General features: G+C 37.1%; 1 protein-coding gene and 1 long non-coding RNA gene across 16 annotated transcripts in view; one reads left to right on the top strand and one right to left on the bottom strand.

The window, feature by feature from the left end:
• The window catches only part of Cnot2 (CCR4-NOT transcription complex subunit 2), a 104,248-nt gene that overhangs the window by 8,864 nt on the left and 74,671 nt on the right, over nt 1-20,713 (bottom strand). For 12 of the 13 annotated variants that reach the window (XM_028877944.1, XM_028877946.2, XM_028877947.2 and 9 more), the window contains 10 exons: nt 13,996-14,143; nt 13,162-13,344; nt 10,927-11,006; nt 8,225-8,350; nt 6,391-6,515; nt 5,345-5,465; nt 5,094-5,250; nt 2,143-2,204; nt 2,008-2,057; nt 842-942 (listed from right to left, as the gene is read on the bottom strand). In XM_028877944.1, coding sequence (XP_028733777.1) covers nt 842-942; nt 2,008-2,057; nt 2,143-2,204; nt 5,094-5,250; nt 5,345-5,465; nt 6,391-6,515; nt 8,225-8,350; nt 10,927-11,006; nt 13,162-13,344; nt 13,996-14,143 — 1,153 coding nt within the window. The remainder of the gene's footprint in view (nt 1-841; nt 943-2,007; nt 2,058-2,142; nt 2,205-5,093; nt 5,251-5,344; nt 5,466-6,390; nt 6,516-8,224; nt 8,351-10,926; nt 11,007-13,161; nt 13,345-13,995; nt 14,144-20,713) is intronic. The other variant, XM_028877955.1, reaches the window with a different exon arrangement.
• On the top strand, nt 15,798-19,240 carry LOC119086194. Of its 3 annotated transcripts, none has more exons than XR_005089423.1 (3): nt 15,798-16,067; nt 16,956-17,539; nt 18,630-19,240. It is a non-coding gene; the product is annotated as an uncharacterized LOC119086194 (long non-coding RNA). The 3 variants fall into 3 exon arrangements; XR_005089422.1 differs by having other exon boundaries at nt 15,798-16,118; XR_005089421.1 differs by lacking the exon at nt 15,798-16,067 and having other exon boundaries at nt 16,887-17,539.

The raw sequence follows: 20,713 nt of genomic DNA, 5'->3' as shown, positions 1-20,713 counted from the left end.
ATTAAATCATAAACCATCAAAATCTCTAAGAGGATATTATCAGAACCCAGGCAGATGATCTATAGCACTATAAACTGGGGTAGCAACATCCAAAGGAACAGATGTTCCACAATGATGGACTTCCATGTAAACAAACACATGCTTTCCTACAGTTTGGTAGTTCACAGACATAAATGGCATAACACAAAAGTCAATTACAGATGGATGAGTGATTTCATACATTTATTTATTTATGACTAGATTAAAAGGAATAGGTGTTAATCCTCATTTCACAAAAATGAGAAGGAAATGGGGAAAAAAGCAAAAAAAAATTTCTCAATTGAAAAAATTTAAAACCATCGACATAAAGGCACAAATACGCAGGGTCTTGTCTATATAATAATCAACTGACTTATACTAAAGAATGAGATTCTGTGTCTATTCACCATATAAACATTTGGGGTTCTATAAGAACCACAACCAAAACTCACACATTCAAAAACTTCAATTCCCAAGTGTGTCACTATATAGTTAGCATTAAGTTTAAAATCCTTTTCATGTGATGGGGGTTATACAGCTGTAGTATGCTTTCAATATAAAAAATTCATTTTATTAAGTATAAAAATAACTCAAATCCTTTCCTTTATACTTTCGTTGTTCCGATGACCCAGGGCACGACTAAAGTCTGGAGATGCTAGGCAAGCATTTCACCACTGCACAACATCCCTGTCAACAACTTAAATTTTGTGGGAAGGAGAATTTTCAATAAAAACAAAAAACTATAACCATCATCATTTAAAAAGAAACGTTCAAACATCCAAGATATGCTAGGAGAGAAAGTGCTAAGACGTTCTGAACATACAGCTCTACTGCGGCCAAGAGTTGTAACACATCTCCTCCGTTCATGTAATAGAGATAGAAGAGGAGGTCTTCTCCATATCGGCCGAGCTTGATTGCAGCCAGCTAGAAAAGACAGACAGATTGTTCTGAATTGTGAAGCAAATGTAAAATCTTCAAAACACAATTGCTACTACTAAAATGAAAACTGGAAGGATAAACAGAACTCTTCACTTAGCGCAGACAACTGTCATTTCGTATTTACAGTCAGAGAGTTAAGAATTTTCAAGCATTTCTTCACCTAAATGAGTAAGGTTAATTTTTGAACTCTAATCCCAAATTAAAAGAATGGGAGTATATGTAATATCCCATGGTGTGCCAGCCACACAGGTTTGGAAGTGCCAGCTGAATCTGTATGCACAGTGAGATTTCCAGCACATCACAGATGATAAGTATAAAAATCATAGAGATAACACTCTATTTTGTTTAAAGGAAGGCCTAAAAGATAACTTCTCTACATTTCCCTACACAAGGTAGGAAACAGCCTACAAAACTATAAACTACATGTAAGTGCCATAAGCTCAAATTCTCACATTAACATCAAGCACCCCTAAATGAAATAGCCACCTAGTCTGCATAATTCCAGCGCAGGTTCTCTTCCCATTATGGCCCCCCAGTCAAGTGGTAGTTGTGGAGGCAGGACATTCTCCAGTATTTCTCAAACTGCTCTAAGGAAAGATTCTGGAAGACGTAGGCAACTGTAGCCTTAGGTCTACAGTACTAGTGTGGCACAGACGACGGGTCGAGGCCAACTTCAAAAGGGTTTGTGGGTTGTCCCATTATAAGTACTTATCTGGGTAAGTTCGTAAAGAAGTAAAAGCGTTCTTAAGGGGAAGGGCATAAAATGAAACTGTCACAAGACTAATGACCAAACTTCCCAAGTCAGTTCATTGTCATCCACTATGGTTATAATTAATAATTACAGGAAATATCAGCCCTAACATTTGTTTGTTTTTTAAAAACATTAATATTATTAACAAAAATAAAAATAAAATTGTTATACATAACTGAATCAGACTACAAAAGCATATCCCAAAGATTGCTACTAGAGCATCATGCTGTCTGAACTGAAAACGGTACCAAGAAAGTAGATAAAATCCACACTAACTAAGAATAGTGTGCTACACTCACCTTATCCCTAATGTGAATGTTCGTTAAATATTCGGATGGAACATGGAAGTCTGCATTTAAAAAAAAAAAAATCTTATTAACTGATTCTTAGAAAACATTTTTTAAAAGATTCTAAACACAAACAGCTTCTCCTACCTATGTCCTGAGGTCGACAAGGTGAAGATGCCCAGGGTGATGCAAATTTGGGGTAGAGATTTCTGAACAAGAGGTAAAAAAGAAGCCACTTTAAAGAACAAAGTAGTAAAATTTCTAACTTAATTTTGGGCAAACAAGGAAAAACAGACTTCAAATAAAAAATGAGCATCGTTCCTGGTTCCCTTTCTTGAGTTTACTGAACTTTCTAGCAAAACCACCCAACAGGGCTGCTTCCTTCAGCATTCCTCCAACAGAGCACAAGGCAGAGCAAAGGAAACCGCGCTCAGGTACGTGCTCCAATGTTCTACTTCCCATCAGCTATCACTAACAGTGCTGTCAATTCATTTCTACACCGCTCTCCAATCAAACTACCTTCCATGTTCACCTCACCCAAATCGATAACCATGAGGAGCAAGATTTCACTCAGTATTTATGTGAGTGTCTACTACATACACCTGGAACTTTTCTAGGTTCTCTGAACACAGTAAGTGAAAAAAACAAAGACTGCTGGTACCATAAAACTTACTTTCTGTTTAAGTATATAGTGGATTGGATGCTGGCAGCATATAATTTGTTCAGTGAGGGCCTGAACGTGAGGAACTGGTTGTATAATTAAGTGAGGTAGTCAGTTTAAGTCAGATTTGACAAGTTTAGATTTAAACAAATATTCAATGATATGAAAGGGATAATCACAGATAACTATCAGGTAAAAACACTGCTAGTCAAGGGAAATACTAGAAAAACTTAAGAAGAGACATCTTGACATGAGAGGCAGACTAAGGCGGCCAGGGAAACCACAAAGAACAATAGAGCTAAGAGGAAGCGGGGACAGCGTGGACATCGGAGGGCTGCTCAACAGGGAGTTCTTATTTAGGATGGAACAACCGATCTGCACTTGGAATTGAACATGAACAGCCTCCTATGAAGAGTTCTCTTGAGTGCTACATAAAGCTGTACAGAAAGGGAAACTAAGACTCCCGCTTGGTGATCTGCTGACTCAGGTAACAAACCACAGAGGAAGCAATTTAATGAAAATCTGATGGGATTCTCTACCTTTTTGAGAAGACGGCAGCTAAGGGAGAAGGAAGGAGAGAACTAAGGATGATGTTAAGTTTCTGCAAGTATTAACCGAGACTGAAAAGCACAGAGAGAGTAGGCTGGCACCAGTTCATTTAAGAGGTATTTAATAGGTACTGGTATTTGAACCTCAAGTTTAGGAGAGAAGTCTAGATTTTAAATCTACACGGTCCTTAAAAGCACGAGACTGACAAGATCATCAAGGGATACAAAGAGAGGACTGACCCTCCAATGGTCCAGGATAGGAGATATCAGAAGGAAAACTGAGAAGGATGAGCCAAGGTGATCAGATCATGAGGACATCTTCAAGAGAAAGAGCACACCATGGTTCACTAATTTAGTAACAGGGAGAGCATTTGGTAACCTTGCTGCACAGTGGAGTGGAGTGGTGGGAACAGAGTTCTAACTAAAATGGGTCTTACAGGATGAGAGAAGACAAACTAGAAAAATTAAGATGGTTCATTTAAGATGTTTTGCTTTAAAAAATGGTTTTAAAATGTGACAATAACTCAGGAGGTTGAATCAAAATAAAGTATTTTGATACTGGTGGAAAAACAAGTTTCTCTTCATGTGACTAGGGATGGTAAAACAGAAGTGTTGTGAGTTGGATGAAAAAGTCCGAGTTGGACAGAAATACACGTGCCTGCAATATCACTTAGGCAGAAGCAGCAGGACTTAAAGAGCCACCCTGGGTTACACCAGCAAGACCCGTTTCAAAAGACCTGGGGGCTGAGGATGTAGTTCCGGGTAGAGTGCTTGCCTTACATGTGTACAACACTAGTATGGATGCTAGCACCAGGGAGAAAAAGTGAAGAGTCACACTCACAAGTTTTCAGAAAGTTTTAAGGAGGAAGCAGGGACTAGATACTCTGGCACAGGTGTATCAGGTTCAGATTGGTGGCAAGTCATTAGATTGGTGGCAGGGATGGTTGCATGCCCTCTTCTGTTTGTTTCCACCTTTCTTTGTGAAGTTGAAATGAGAGCCAGGTCATTATTCGAGAGTTAAGGACAGGAGGAAAAGGTATTAATGGCTTGATGAAGCACAAAATAGCCACACAGGATAACAGCAGCAAAAAACAGCACAAATGACAACAAAAAGTTCTGAATGGACTATGCATATCAGATATGAGTATGCCTTCAAAATTAAGGATTCACTTCGAAGTTCCTGAGCATGAATGTGAAGCAAGACTAGATGATGAAACTGTATGCTTTTCCATAGTCCATCAAGTAGACAGACCAAGAATGAAACAAGCAGATGTAACAATGATTACAGACTTTAAAATACAAGTATGATGGGAAGTCAGAGAGGCGCCAAACAGTCAAGAGTCATGTAAATCAGCAATTAAGATCACAGAATTGGTGAAAAGGAAGTGGAAGAGATAAGGATAAGGAGGAAGGAGAATTAATGGATGAAAAGTCTCAATAGAATCAAATGATTGTAAAAGTCAAAGTACAAGAAAGAACAGGGAAATGAAGATGGTTAGAAAGCAGGGTGGAAAGTTAAACTATCAAGAGGCTACAGTTCCTAGTGATGACAACATCAATGGGACGGGTAAAAAGATGTGGCTTGGGGAGGGATCCAAATTCCTTGGAGACAGACCCTTGTCGAGTAGCATTTCTCAGTGACTGTGGTCTATGGGCGAGTAACAGAAGGAATGACCCCAAGAGTACAGCAGGCAAGAGCAGTGGGAGCAGGCAGGAGAGTGTGATAGTGAGATAAGTACAAGTCTAAGGCGGTCCAGGGGAGCAATGGATATGTCAGAACGTCTACAATGCCTGCCTGGGTCACTCTGTCTTCAAAAAGAAAGATGTAACAGTATGACAATCTAGTAAGTGCTAGAAGTTTACGTACAAACATGAAGGAAAAAACTTACTCAGGAGAGTTCAGATTGAGGCCTAATGTTGTTAAGTCACTTCCTAAAGCGAGATGCACCATTCCTGGGTCTGTCTCCGCCGCCCTGATGAATGTCAACAGCCCAATCATTCCAAATTGGTCCGTCACCATCCCTTGAGGAATGTTAGTAACTCGACCTGGTTAAGACAAACACAGTTATTTTTATTTTATATTAGGAGAAGTAGAGAAAATGTACTTTAAAATCTCTCTGACATATTTATGGAGTCCCACCATCAGGTAACACCTGGATCCCCTTTTTCTGCTGATTATTGTTTTGTGTTGTTGAACTTTTATCTCCAGGGAATTTGGGTCCGTCTGTACTTGAAGTCGTCTTCCCCGATGTATTCAAATTCTAGCATGAAAAAAAAAAGTGTGACATTAAAATGTGTTAAATACATAAGTTCAAATTTATCAATACCATGCTAATTATTCACTACTATATTTAAAATGGTAGTAATTACCTGTTTTCTACTCAAATATTATGTTCCCAAAACTGCCTCATGGTAACCAAATAAATACTGTGTCTACACATAAATGTTTAAAGGATAAGAAATCTAGAAAAAATGAGGGGTTTTTATTTTTGAAATCTCAGATCAGAGAGCACAGGGGTGGGGAAACATAGAAAGTACCCTTTTCTTTCTCAGGGTTTTTATGCTCTGGGGACACACACTTTAGCGAACACTTTTAATACATCTACATAAAAGAGGAACTACATCTACCACAGCACTTAAAATACTACCAAACAACCTCTGAGATAAACTAGGAATGTATAAACTTTTAAAATTCACACATTTCAATTCTTACCCAACAATCTTCTTTACCATTTTGCTTATTAATACCCCATCACACATACAAAAAAAAAGCTACTTGCAGTGAATGGTAGAAGAAATCAACACCCTTGTTAAATCAGGAAGAAGCTGAGTTGGCTGAATCAACACAGGTGTAAAAATGTGTATAAAGATTCTTCAAGGAGAAAACTTACTCAAGAAAAACACAGCTCCTTAGAAGTCTATATTATCAAACTTCATGGGATCCAGCTGACAGGGACTACAATAAAAGTCTAAATTAACTGACAAGTTCAACAGAAATTTGCAAACCTATATGAAATAGGAAAAAATAGGCTATCTTCTAGTTACAAAGCTTTCCATATTTTTCAGAAGTTAGATTATTAACAGTGTTCAAAATCAACAGTTCCGTAGGAGTATCTAGTGATTGTTAACGTAGACAAGTCTAGAGGGGAGGAAACTACCCTCACATCACGATTCTCAGCTACTTACAGATTTGCTGTCATCATTACTTGACGTTGGGTCTTTATAGCTGGAACCAGGTAATGCTGGAAAGTCTTCATTGTGTATTGAGAAGTCCTGGGATTGCTCATTTGCAGGTTTTGTTACCATTCCAACTATGTAACGAAAATAATCCAGAAAATTATAATTGGATCTATAATACTGTCATACAAGTTATACAAAAAGTTAACTTTGCTCATGATAATATACCAAAGTTTTCTTTAAAGCATGTGAAATGATAATTCAAAATTAGCACTCAGGATAATGATAAAGAATGAAATTTTGATTTACTGATGAAAAAAATCAACATATAAAACAATACAAGGAAAACAAGTAGTTATCCTGCAATTCTGATCTAATGTTATATAGGTGCTTAAAATAGGATTTGATATTGGTAATATTATCCAAAATGTTGGCTAACAGGCTAGCTTTAAATATCTGACTAGATGCCATAAACATGTTAGCTGTCAAATGAAAATGAACACAATAAAAAATTTTAAAAAATGTCAGTATTCTACTTAAAAGTGACTTACAGAGTGAGCAAATTGCAACCAATTATAAAACAATTCCACTTTATTTCTCATTTTCTTGGACGCCATGTTACAGATGTAAAACATGCAAGAACTGGGAAATAATCTTCCCACTATACTTGTCATTAGTCAGGCCCTTATTGGAGAACAAAATCCAGTTTGGGGCTCCACAATTCAAGAACGAAATGGAGAAACTAGAGATGGTCCAAGGAGAGCAACGGGAATGTTTAAAGGGATGAAAAAAAGGACCTATGAGGAAAGGTTAAAAACATTAGCGTCTGAACTGAGAACCAGGTAGCTAGGTACTCAACTTCCAGGGCAGGGCACACTTTGTTATTTTGGCAAAACAGATTTGGAAGCTTTAAAATGTGATCTATAAAGATTTTCCCTTCACACGTTATTTGTATTCATATTCAGGAAGTACAGAAATCGAAATCCTTGATTGTAATGAAGAAAATATGAGTTCTATTTTTAAAATAGCTGATGAATTAACCCATCTAATTACTGACTTGTACTGGTCTCCTACAGGTCTTACCCCCAAGAAACAATAATGTCATAGAAACAGTAGGGCTACCTTGATATCACAAACTATTTTATGCCTAAATCTTAAGTCTGACTAGCATATGGTTCTCCCCTAACAGTTTTATGCAGCTCTACTAGCCAAACATCTTAACTTCCTAGAGACTGTAGAAGAGAATAATTAGGGGTATTAATGATGGTCAAGAATCTATAAAAATACAAAATCATAAGCACTGGTTATCAAAAGGGACAATCTTCTCAAGAGGACATTTGCTAATTTCTAGAAATATGGGTCACAATGGACGGTGCTAACATGTGGTAAGCTAAAGCTAGAAACATACTAAATATTCTATATAAACAAGATGCTCTCACACCACTCACTTTCTGAAAAGAATTATCCAGGCTCAGTGTCAACAGTGGGAATCTAGGAAAGACCTCAATGCACTGTCATTATCAATCACCAGGGAGATATTCTCTTCAAAACTGTGAGGTCAGCTAATGAACCAAACTATACAAAGAATCACTTATAGCAAATTAAAGCATGGAGAACCGAAGAAATAACTTCTGAATAGCAATATAGGTTTCTGCACAAAATTTTACCATTGGACTTTGTTATCATCGATATATATGGGGAAAAAGTTTTCAAATATGAATTCAGACAAAATAACACTAGCCTGATTTGATAACATAAACATGTATGAACACACACAGAGACATGCATGTGTTTTACACATGACTGTAACCTTCATTTGGCCATCACTAAAAATCTTAATTACCGTAAGGTGCTCTTCCAGCCAAAGGGTTTATTAATGGGGTTGGGTTACCACTTCCTTCCCTTCTATTTCGGTCAGCTAATGCTGGAAAATCTGAAAGGTCCAATCCTGTCACATTTTCACTGCCATCTAAACAATAAGAAATGATACTTATTATTGATTCCATAAACATTTAAAATGAGATTATAAAAACCAAAATATAATTAGCAACAACAGTGTCTTCTTTTTAATAATGCAGAGTGGTACAACCGGTATCTAACAGTGGTAAGATACTGTGGACTGATTCTGTGACGTGGAATTTCCTAGTAAGTGAGGAAAGCAATATGCAGCCAGTACCTTAAGATACCCAATCCTAGAGACTTAAGATACAGAATAAAGAGTGGGGTTGCACATTAACCCCAGCACTCGGGAGGCAGAGGCAGGTGAATCTCTGTGAGTTCAAGGCCAACCTGGTCTACAAAGTGAGTCCCAGGACAGCCAGGGCTACACAGAGAAACCCTGCCTCGAAACCCCGTGCCCCACCACCCCCAAAAAAGAAAGAAAAAAATTACAGCTTGTTAGGGAACAAGAAGTAGACTGTTTAGATATAACTGCTCTTTTCATTGAAATTGGATGGATGGGGCTATATCTGGATTACTTTGCACTTCAACAATAAGATAGGATGATGACATTATTTCTTACATATGTCCAGAAAGACTCTGAGGGAAAGTGGACAGAGAACCCCTGAGGACTTCTGTCTTGTACACTATTAGTCTGAGATAAAAATGTGTTCTCATGTATGTGTATGTTAGCTATTTGCAAGAATGGACTCCTCCTATGTCTCAGGAGCATGTGGGAAATACAGGAATGACCAAAACCTAGAGTTTATATTACCTGTTACACAGTAGGCGCTCAATAAATATACTGAATAAAGATTTTATTCATTTTGAATTAGACTGCTACCATTAGAAATAATCATTTAACCTAATTTCCCTATTTTGCTTATTTTAATTGTTTTCTCTCAACTTTTAATGTTCTTAATCTAGTATTCTAATTTTGAATCACTTAATTTTTTACCTACAATTTACCCTATACTATAATTTTTCTTTAACCTATGTTTCTCCTTGTTTTATAAGCATTATAGTTTTTGGGGCATTTTCCAATTAACTTTTATTTTTCTCAAAATTTTACATTTAAAAGAATCTCAACTATTATCTGTCCTAAGATTAACTTTGCTGATTTAAAAAAAAAAAAGACTTTTTATTAACACACCAAGGAAGGTGATAATTTAAAACTACAAGGGTAAAGAAAAGCTATTTCATACAAATTATTTAAAACATTTATGAATTTTATTTAAGATACAATATGGATAAAGCAAAGAAATGAAAATCTTTACTGTTTTAATTTATAAAGTAATATCTCTCAAATTATGATTATTAATTATAATTTTCTCCAAGTAAAAAATAACTTTAAATATACATCCTTAAGTCTTGTTCAATTTAAAATGGTCATGTATTAGGTGAGAATATAATTTAACAAGCAATTTATAATTTCCCAAATGTACACTTAGGGAAAGTCTCACAAATAATTTTTCCACTCAGTATAAAACCTACAAATTTAAAAATTCTCAAACTTCATAGCAGCATATAAAAATATCATTCAGTTACAATGTGAGTAGCCTTTCACAATAATTTTACATTGGAAGTATGAAAAAGTGTACACTTTAAAAGCAACGGAATATACAACTTTGTTGTAAGAACTACAAAGTTGATGTATTTTAAAATTATACCCAGAAAACTATATTTAAATGCTTAGAATCTTCCATTTCTTTCACTGGTTTTAATCTTGGTTGATCCAGTTCTGCTGTTCAACAAATCATCTCAACACTCAGAAGTCAAAAGCCTACAGCTACCAAACATGAATGCTTCCTTCCTGCCAGGTGTCCTCTCGTGTCTGCTGCATGTTCTACCTCCCAGACTGCTCGTCACCTGCCCCCTTCACCTCCAGTCCACCCAGGAACCCTATTTAATTCTGCCCTACAGTTACAGCAGCATCCCTCATCTTCTCATCAACAGAGGACGACAGAGCAAAGCATCGGCAACACCACTCCCTGCTGTCTTCTGTCTGAACAGTTGGGAAAAGAAATCAACAGACTTCAGTTGTGTGTTTTTGTTTTTGTTTTTGTTTTTTGGCCAATAGTCAAATTAGTTTCCAGGTAGCTCAATCTTACAAATAATACTGGGTCAAAATTTGTAAGGGTTAAATGTGAAAATTTTTATGAAAGCTATTTTAAAAATGGCAGACTCTCTTTAGTCTGAGCCTCTACAATCAGAAATGCCTTGCCGCCCAACTCAGTCTACACTCTTGTTCTCACTGACAGGGCCAAGGATAGGAAAAGTTTTGAAGAAAAAAACAAAAACCAAATCAAGACTCTGAGGCACAAATACAGACTGAATTAGTATTACTCTCTTTAGATATTAAAAAAAAAAAATTGATGTTACAACACAAAATACTACATTACAAGACCCAGCTGGGGTTGTGTGGGCCCATTTAAATTGCTCTCTACTGTTGAGCTGAGTCCTATCCCTGGCAGTTTTTCACTAAATAAATTCTACTATTTCAAACAGTCCAATCCTGTTAATGTTTAGAGACCAGTATATTAAACTGCTTGTATTTCAGAACTCTACTATACTTTTAGTAGGGTACTAGCTCCAGAGTAAGCTTACCTGTTCCATTAAAAATGTTACTTGATAAGGAGTTATTCATTCCAAATGCCTGATTCCTGTTCATTCCAAATCCAGACATACTGGGTACATAGAAAATAATTTTAGATATACAGTAAGAACACTAACTTAGAGATGAAGAAAAACAGAGTATATACTTTTGGTCTCCTCATATAAAATAACAATATATTTTAAAACCAATGCTAATTTGAGAGTATAATCTTCATTTTTATTCAAAAACTTCTCTAAAACTCTTCAATGAACAAGAAAGAACCAAACAGTTTAAATAAGTTAGTTTTAAAAACAAGAGAAGAAACTTACTTATGAATGTTGCAGAACAGAGATTAAGGGTACCTACCACTTTCTGTCCTTAGTGTGCTCCCTTTCTGGGTAAATGCACCTATCTCAGAATGCAGGTGATGTGAAGATCACGCCCACCCCGTGCCCACACCTCTCTTTCTCTTTCCTGACTGGTGAAGCTTGCTTTTCAGAGTTAAGTCTTCTCTTCACAACCTCTGTCCTTCCCAACTATGAGGCCATGTCTTACTCACTTTTGCATTTAACCTGAATTAAACTGACCAGGAACTTTTCAAAAATTGAATTCAGTGTTCTAAAACACATCATTTCATCTATATTTAGGTTAGTTTTCATCTACACAACAGAAAAAAAATCTTTCTATAGTACTCCCAATTTTGAATTAATGTACAACTCAATTTCTGCAAATAATTACAAATAACCCCCTTTTCTTTCTGTACAGACCTTAGCAGGACAAAACAAACAAACAAACAAAAAGAAACTGCATTTAGAAAAAGGCCAAATAACTAAGGATGTCAGTAAGGATTAATAATGGTTCTAGAAAGAAACTATGTATCTTTCTCATTTCACAGTCTTCTGTTAGGTCAATATGCCAGTGGAGAGCAGGGCTAAGCATTTGAAAATGACAGCTGTAACTTTTCTGCCTACGTCTGTAGAACTAGCCACTTTCGGATAAGCTGTGCAGCTAGTGGACCAACATTCCAGGGCAGAGAAGGTGAGTCCAAATAAACACTGTTTCCTATTATGCTAGAGCTTCTGGTTGTATAGTACCTCAAACACGGATTCAGTATTCAGGTGAAGCCATTTCATAGAAATATCAGGAGCACTCATAAGCAGAGATTAAAAGTTTTATTACAGTGTCACTTTTACACAAAATACTTTCCAAATAATTAAAATGTGAAAAAAAAGTTAAAGCAAAACTTTAAATTTAAAAATATATCCAATGAACAAGAATGCAGAAAGATGAAATAAAGCCCAAGCAATACAGTTAAGAAGCTATCGGAAAGATAAGAGCTGTAACAACCCACTGCAATGATTTCTTAAAAACGTAGATGCGCAGAACCTGCACAGAACGAGTGGCGTTTCTGAGATCAAGGTTGAACAGGAAGCCTGCTAAGCACCCATTTTAGTGCAGATGTGACAGTGGATAGAAGAAACTGATTGAGATGGATGTGGGGAAACAACTACATGAAGGTCTTTTCTTTCACTCAATAGCGTTTCATAAAAATTAGGAAGTATAAGCATCCTGTGACACGTGACTCAAACTTCTATACTGCTTTTGCAAGAAAGCCGTACATTTCAGAAATCACTCTTGCGTTACCCAAACCACCTCAACACACTAGCAACATGACTCACTGTCCTTGTTTGTCCAGCACATGCAAGGAACAGCACAGAAGGGAAGGAAAAACCACTCCAGCTTTTTGTTTTGTTTTGAAACTCTAGACACAAAATTTAAAAGAGCACTGTTTTGAAATGGTCTAAACCTAATTGTGAAGTCTTTCCTTAAGCTCAGTGGGCATCTAAGCAATGCATAACTAAAGCATGGCAGTAATAATCAAGCATGTCTTCCTCCATGTTCATAAAGCCAGAATAGTACACAAGTAGATAAATTTAACTTAATAATGAATGGAAGGGCAAACCAGTAAAAGTTTGCCTGGTGACAACCCAAGAACATTCCCTTTCTGATACTACCATCAACAAGAAGATTTAACATGCTTTGTAAACTAATAACGTCTTTCTAAGAACATGTTCCGAGTTTGGGGCGGGATAAGGACTGTGAAGGGGAACAGATTAGCTCACAAATACACAATGGAACACACCTGGGAGACAGGAGCCACAGCTCAGAAACACAGTGTTGGCTATGAAAAGGCAAACCTGAGGGTACCCCCAAAGACAATTATGCAGTATCAATAAACATCTTACCTGTTCACAGTAAAAGGCTGTCGAGAAGGCTGCTGCTTTGGCATACATATTATGCTCGGCGAGCTTCTGTTGGGGCTACCTAACCCTGAACTGCTCATGCTATTTGTCCTGCTAGGAATTCCAATGCCCTGACCAACCTGGGAGTGGTTCATCATATTCCTAGGATTCATAGGCAAAATACCCCTGAAAAAGAAGTCCATTACACTAAATAAGCTCTCTATAATCACTCATTAAAATTCTCTATAAATAATCAATTGCTCTAACCCCTAGAATTCCAAATACACATTTCAGTTGTATTCCTAATTTTATAGTGGAACTAAAAAAGGGGTCATCATAGATGAGAACTATTGCGACAACTAAGAGATAATTATAAATGTTTTCCATATATATATATACTTCAAATAATTTCATTCAAAATTCCTGTCATTCTATTTTCTTGATATTAATAATATATATAATTTATGTTATCTGTTTTATTTTACTCTAATTAAGCAATAGATGTGTGATAAGGGAGCAAACAAAGAATACAGTTATCTGGGGAGTCATTTTCAATTGAACACCATTGAGGAAGAGCTATATAGTTTTTGTATAAGCTCCCCAGGAGGTGATTAAACCTTGATCCCTTCAGATGAAAACTAGCACATAGCTTCAAGATCAAAATGCTACACTATACTTATTATCACTTTGCAATGAAATAAAATAAGCATAGGAATTGTTTTCTTAGTGCAAGGCACTGAACCAGAAAATCAAGTAATTAATTATCATATTAAAAAATTAAAAGCTTGTTTACTCTACAAAAATACATTCTGAATATTCTGGTCCATTAATAAATACCTGCTTGGAGATGGAGGCGTGTGAAGTGACATTGTTGGTACCCCTGTTGTTGGCGTGACGTGGCTCGGTAACTGAGTGCCTTGTGATAAGCTGCGATTTAACTGAGGGGTATTGTTGCTCATCCCCCTCATTGGAAGGCCTAGTGCACCTAATAAGAAAATTCAGAAGAAGGAAATTCATTGCCATCGGGAATGAAATTGGTATCCATCTTCTGGAGTTGGCAATCTAAAACATTTTAAAATGACCTAATATTCAACTCACTGTAAATGGACTCTGATTTTCAACAAAAGTTCTAGTCTAAAATTTAATATTTTAACTATCTTTTTGTAGTTTTTCATATTACTATTTTACAATAAACTATGTTAATAATTCTAACAAATGAGATGTTACATAATACAAACTGTTCTCAAATTCATTATGGGCATATTTGTGAAACTGGCACATGCAAATATGCCTTTAAGAAATTCTGCAATCTTGTGTGTTTTGTTTTAATTTACAATTAATGTACACAGAAAAGACAATCATTCCCACTTTATCATAGTATCTTAAATTTTATATTATTCTTTGTAAATTCATTTTAGAGAAAAATCTATTATTATTACATATTTCTTAACATTACAATATTTATAAACCCAACATAAAATATTTTGCAATTGTTAAAAAAACGATTTGATATAGGTATGATTAAAAAATTGAAGTGATTTAAAAAAATCACTCAAAGTTTAAGGACCCTATATTCTCCAGCACATCTGGGACCATAGAGAGGAATAGACATGCTGCATGGGTGAACTTTTTAAGACTACTACTGAGGTTTGCCATTCAGATACAAAATTCAAAAATATTAATCAAGTTGGACAAATTTATTTTTTAAATGTCTGACACACTCATTAACCATTTTCAGATAGATGGCATAAAATATAAATTATTTTGAGTTTTGAAATGGAGACTTAATGCTCTATACGTGTTTATCTCCCTCCCTTTTGTCTCAAGGTGTTCAGGACCATTCTGCTGCCATCCTATCTGTCTAGGAATGCCTCCTCTTCCCTCCAGCTGCTGACCCTCAGGTTTCTAGTGCTGTTTCCAGCTTGTTGAATATTGCACATTGGTCAATCAAACTTATTTTAAACTTGAAGCTAAATGAAAGGAAAAAGACATAACTGATCAGCAAACAATGACTTTACTGGTGGGGATTTAAGATGATCTTTTTCTTTACTGTTTCTGTTTTGGACCTAAGCATTTCAAAGACCTGAAGATGAGTCTATGCTTTCACATAAATAGACTTCGACACACACTGTACTTTCCCTCTGTCTATACCTTTCACATAGGGTCCTTTCTCTAAAACGCCTTTGTAAAATGTGTCTTTTGGCATACCAAAGTGCTCACAGAGATTCCACTGATAGCTGCTTGAAAGCTGTCAACCTCAGAATTTCTCTAAGACACTAGAAAGGGAACTAACCTAGAGTGTATATAGGATTGTCACTCTATTTTACACTGTGTTATGTGACCTTAATAATGCTACAGCCTACTGTCATTTTCTCTAAGTCCAGGACAAAATAAGGAAGAAGAGAGATTAAAAATCAGCCTACTCAAGATACCTCCCCAAGAAATCAGTTTTTTTCCCTCCCTCAATCACAGTTTTCCTAAAGGTCCTGTGAGTGGTTCCCAGAAGAAACCATCCATACAGTCAATTTTCCTAACACACATTTCCTGGGTGCCTACTGTGTGGCCAATACTATACAATCTGCTAGGGAACAGTAATGGGTAAGACAGAAAAGGCTCCTAACCTCAGGTGCTTAATCTCTATGCCTAAACAGTGTCTTAAAGTCAGCTCTAGAAGAAAATGTCCAACAAGAGTGTATTTGCCAGTTACTCATCGCCAAAGTTACACACTTTTAGATCTTAAAGATCACCCACTGTGTCTACATTTTACAGATAAGAAATCTGATCCCCAGATAAGTTAACTGACTTCTCCAAGGCAACACAAAGAACTAGGGCTAGAATTTGGATCTCTTTAGCTCCTAGTGTTCTTGAATGACAGTACTATACAAGGCAGAGACCACGGTGTTGGCAATGTGAGTGCCCACTAACACCTGTCATCTATTCTTCCTCCAGCCTCCTCCGGGGTGTGTTCCTACCTGTGGGATATCTATTAACCGTCTACGTATCCACCCACCCATCCTTCCTCTATGTCCTATCTCTTCTCTCCTCTTCCATTCTCTTCTCATTCTTCTTAATGCTTGTCCATTTTCTCTTCAGTTCATCTTCCTTCTCGTCCTTCTTACACTCATCACTCCCGGGAAGTCATATATCCTCCAAAATTTATTATCTTGCTGGCCTCTTTAAAGAAATCAGTAGGCTCTACAAAAAACTTTTTTTGCTACAGAAACTTTCTCTATGTATTTTTCTGTCTGTTCTGTATAAGAAAAATGCCTAATTTTAGAAATGCTTTAAATATTGTACATAATCTGAATATTGACAAAAAAATCTGGCCAAGAAAACAATGATGGGTAAGGTTTTTTAGTCAATTAAACACTGGCCAATTCTAACTAATTTATGGTGACTGGTCGAGGAAGACAATCTGAAGAAAATATACTTGACTTTCACATCCAAATTCATCTTGGTTAAACACAGCTAATAAGTCTAACACATTTTATTCATTTTGGTGAAATATTTATGAAATGTGAAAAGAAAAGGATACATAGTACAAACATTACCAATTCTTAAACACTTAATAGGGTTATTTGAAGTTTGACTTAAAAATGGAAGCTCTTTAAAACAAACTAATAGCACTGAGTAAAAGCATACGGAGATTTACTTTTAGGAAACAAAGTATACTAAGTTATTATATATGAGATACTTGAGTCAAACTATGTCTAACTGGATAGGTACAAGTAGGGAGGGAGAGAAAATTTAATCTTTTAATTACAAATAATAACACAAAATTATCTCCGAAATATCAGGGCAAGAATAGAGGAATCCCAAAGGAAAAGCTCAGTGGCTGTTGGTGGTGGCATAAGGAACTACAGAAGGTAAGAATACAGGTGAGTGTACACGGGCCGAGGACTGATGAGTGTCTGGGAGGTGACAAAAAGTCAACGACCTAACAAACACTATCACTTCTTTTTGTTCTACACAATTATAAAGAAGATATTTATTTTTTCTTCTACCCCAATTTTTACACATAAAGAATGGAAAAAACAAAAATCAATTTAAAAGGTTAAGTTCTGAATCAACTCTTTCAGAAAGACTCCCATGTACATATTTTAAATAGATTCCTATCTCTTATTTGACAAGAGAAACAAATACTGAATTAAATTCTTCATGGATCCTTTTTCAGAAAATCCTAAGAAGCAGTGATTTAAGCATCCCAAGGCACTGGTGACAGGCCCAGGGGGTAAATGCCTGAACCCGAGTTCTATCTCTAGGATTCAAGGGGAAGAAGACAAGAACTGACTTCTGCAAGTTGCCCCAACGTGTTGTGCATCACGGCACACATGTGCCCCAATACAAAGATGTACACCGACCAAGTATTTAGTGGGAAAAAGTAAGTGTCCCACAAATTATTTCTGAAGAGCCGCTTCACAACTAGCACCTAAACACTGACAGCAAGTTGCCCCATCTACAGAACCCCCTTTGCTAGAGACACACGGTATTAATTAATAATCCAGGGGAAGTCCAGTTACAGCACCAAATCCCGATCCAGGCACCCAAGGGAAGCCCTCAACAGACCCCTTTCATTATAGCCAAGTGTCTAGACTTCCGGAGAAGTTCAGTGCTACGCCCAAACTAGCAACAGACACAGCCCACAGTGGAGCTTCTTTACCTACAACCTACCCTGCAGATAATGTTTCCAGGTAAAATTATTTCATTCTATTTCCTTCATAAAATCCAAAGAATTTACAAACAGAGAAAGCTTCTGAGATCAACCAAGTTATACATTAAGAACTAAAACCAGCCACTGAATCGCTTTCTTAACATCACAGCAACAGCTAAAGCGATGGTGCAGGGCTAGGACCACACGCTGATCTCGGAGAGGACCTAAACTGGGCTCTCGGCACCCACAATCAGGAACTCCAATCCCAATGGATCTGACACCCTCTGGCCTCCACGGACTCATACATGTGGGTGTACATAAACTTATAGACACACAAACATATACATAAATAAAACTTAACAAATGTATTTAAAAACCCACAAGCAACAAATCAGGAAGACATCAATCCAGTTTGTGATTCCAACTTCCAAGTCCTTTCACAATTACTATTCCTTGCATTTTGTATAGGTTTTGCTGACTGTGCTTTGTTCTGTAGAGACTGTGGCTTACTTTGACTTTGGGGGATTCAGGGCTGTAGACTCTCCCCTAAACCATCCTAGTGTTTTTAGAAGGGACAGTCAGGGTTTCTGGGACCACTATTCTACAGCATTAAGTAAAACCACAACTCAGTCTTTAGAATTCGGTCATGACCCTCAGAGAATGAAGTTTTTCTAACTTTAATGAGCACTTCATGGCTTAGGTACTTTATGTATGATTAACAGTCTACTCTCCTTCATTCCCCCTCTTCTCTTCAAATTTGTCCCTCTAACTTCACTATTTATTCGCTCACTAAGAATGCCTTCCTCTCTCTGCACTACAGGGACACGGGACACATACGCAAATCACTGTGCACAGCCTGGGACTAGAGAAGGTGTCCTGGAGACTACGCGAATGCAATGATGACCGTGATTTAAGCAGGCAGACACGACGGTGGCAGCGTGTTAGAAAATCAGGTGGCTACAGACAGCACGACAACCAAGTCTGAGAAGACAAGCTGTGCGGAAACAAGCCGGGGAGCAAGGGAAATGGTGCTGCCTGTAATCCCTGATGTTCAGGAGGTCTAGGAAACAGGCTCTCAAAACAAGGGGAGAAAAGGAAGAGGAAAAATTACAGACCTCAAGGACACCTTGTCTTCCCAAGGTAAGGACATTATCAGATGAGAAATATGGATGGGACAAACTGGTTTCCAAACTAGCTACAAGCAGCTGTTGTGAACCTCAGAGACTACTAGACAGCGAGAGCTCCTCAGGACCATTTCCCAGGGTAAACTGTATTCTCCCTCAACCTAAATTTCTAGCGGAGATTACTGGGACCCATTCACAAGATGATATAGGTCTCAAACCTTATAAATACGCTAATTTTCTCTTCTTAAATTGTATATAGTAAGTTGTGTAAACTGTATTTCCAAAATATCCCAAGTCTGCCTACTTGTCAGCCACTAGTCCAATTCCTATTTTCTTGCCGAAACTATTAAGCCTTGCTTCTTATTCCTTCCCTATTCAGTCCACTTTCTACAAAGCCAAGTGATGGTTAAAAATAAAACGGCACCATAAAACTTTTGCTAGTACATTTAGAACATATTTAAATTACTATTTTTTATTTACATTTATCCTGTGTGCAAGTGTAAGCACATGTATGTAGAGGTCAAAGGGCAACTTGTCTCTTTTTCCTTCCATCAAGTAAGTTCTAGGGGTGGAACTCAGGTTATCAGGCTCGGCCTTTATAAACGGAGCTGTCGCATGGGCTGGATTCTTTCTTCCTGTGTATGGAAAGAAATAGTTTTGCCTCCTCATGCCTGTGTGCCATGTGGGTGCCTGGTTCCCGAGGAGGCCCCAGAGTTCCATGAGCACTGGGAGGCAAACCTGAAAGCCCTCTCAGAGCGGCCAGTGCTCTTCATCGCTGAGATTCTTTCCAGCCCTATCTGAACTCTTCAGTGAATTTTCACAAGACTTTCTACTGATTTTCTCACTGCTCCTAGGTCATTAAGTGACTTATTCGATTTTCCATGTTTCTTTGTACCCAGAAAGTCCCCTCAAGATGATTCAGGTTTCCACCTTAAATTTTAATTCTTGAGAGATGGTGCAGTCTTTGTGCTTGATTCATGTAAAACATGACCTGCTCACTCATCTCACTAGCTGGCCTGAGTTTTGTACTACTCATTACTAGGACTGTAGTATTTCCTTTGCCTGTGTGTTTATTCTGTTTCCTCCCACCACTGAAAGTAAGCAGCGTGAAAGGTGGGAACTTTGTTCTTTGTTATATTTGAGCTCTTGGACTATAACCACATTCAGGGTAGTACTCAATAAATACATGATGAATGAATAACTCCTATCATAATGTCTTCAGGAGACAGTTCAGTAGATTCTTGGCACCTGCAGATTCCACACTAGTAATTTCTATGCAAATGACTCACTGCGGTCATGACGTCAGCTTTCAGGTTTCAAAACTGTTCTTAGCTCATATTCAGAGCACACTCACACAAAGTAACTTCTGGCTCCATCGCTTGTCATCTAAATGACCTTGAAAGTTCCTTAACATCTCATGGAGTTGTCAAGATTCACACACAGTAAATACTGATTTACTAGCTTTTTCTCTGTATTTTTAATGTGCCCATGACAGTTGAAGGAACCAACAATCTTAATGAAGAAAAATGAGACATTGTAATGAAGTACGTTTCCACTGGAAAACAGACATTTCATGGAGGAAAATTTATGATACAACTTTGATCTATAATTTGCAAAGTTGTGAAAAATGTTGAGGTATATATATTCCACACAAAAGGGAAGATTACACTTATTATTAGCTAAAACCAATTAACAACCAGAAAGTTTCCTAGTCCCTACATTGTTTTATACTAAAACTATTTTTGGCTTATACTATTAGTTTATCTAATCTTCCTCAATA

Source organism: Peromyscus leucopus, chromosome 18 (assembly GCF_004664715.2).
Source record: "Peromyscus leucopus breed LL Stock chromosome 18, UCI_PerLeu_2.1, whole genome shotgun sequence".
NCBI classification, from domain to species: domain Eukaryota; kingdom Metazoa; phylum Chordata; class Mammalia; order Rodentia; family Cricetidae; genus Peromyscus; species Peromyscus leucopus.
Note: the sequence above shows the minus strand (reverse complement) of the source record. Positions and strands in the feature narration are given on the sequence as shown.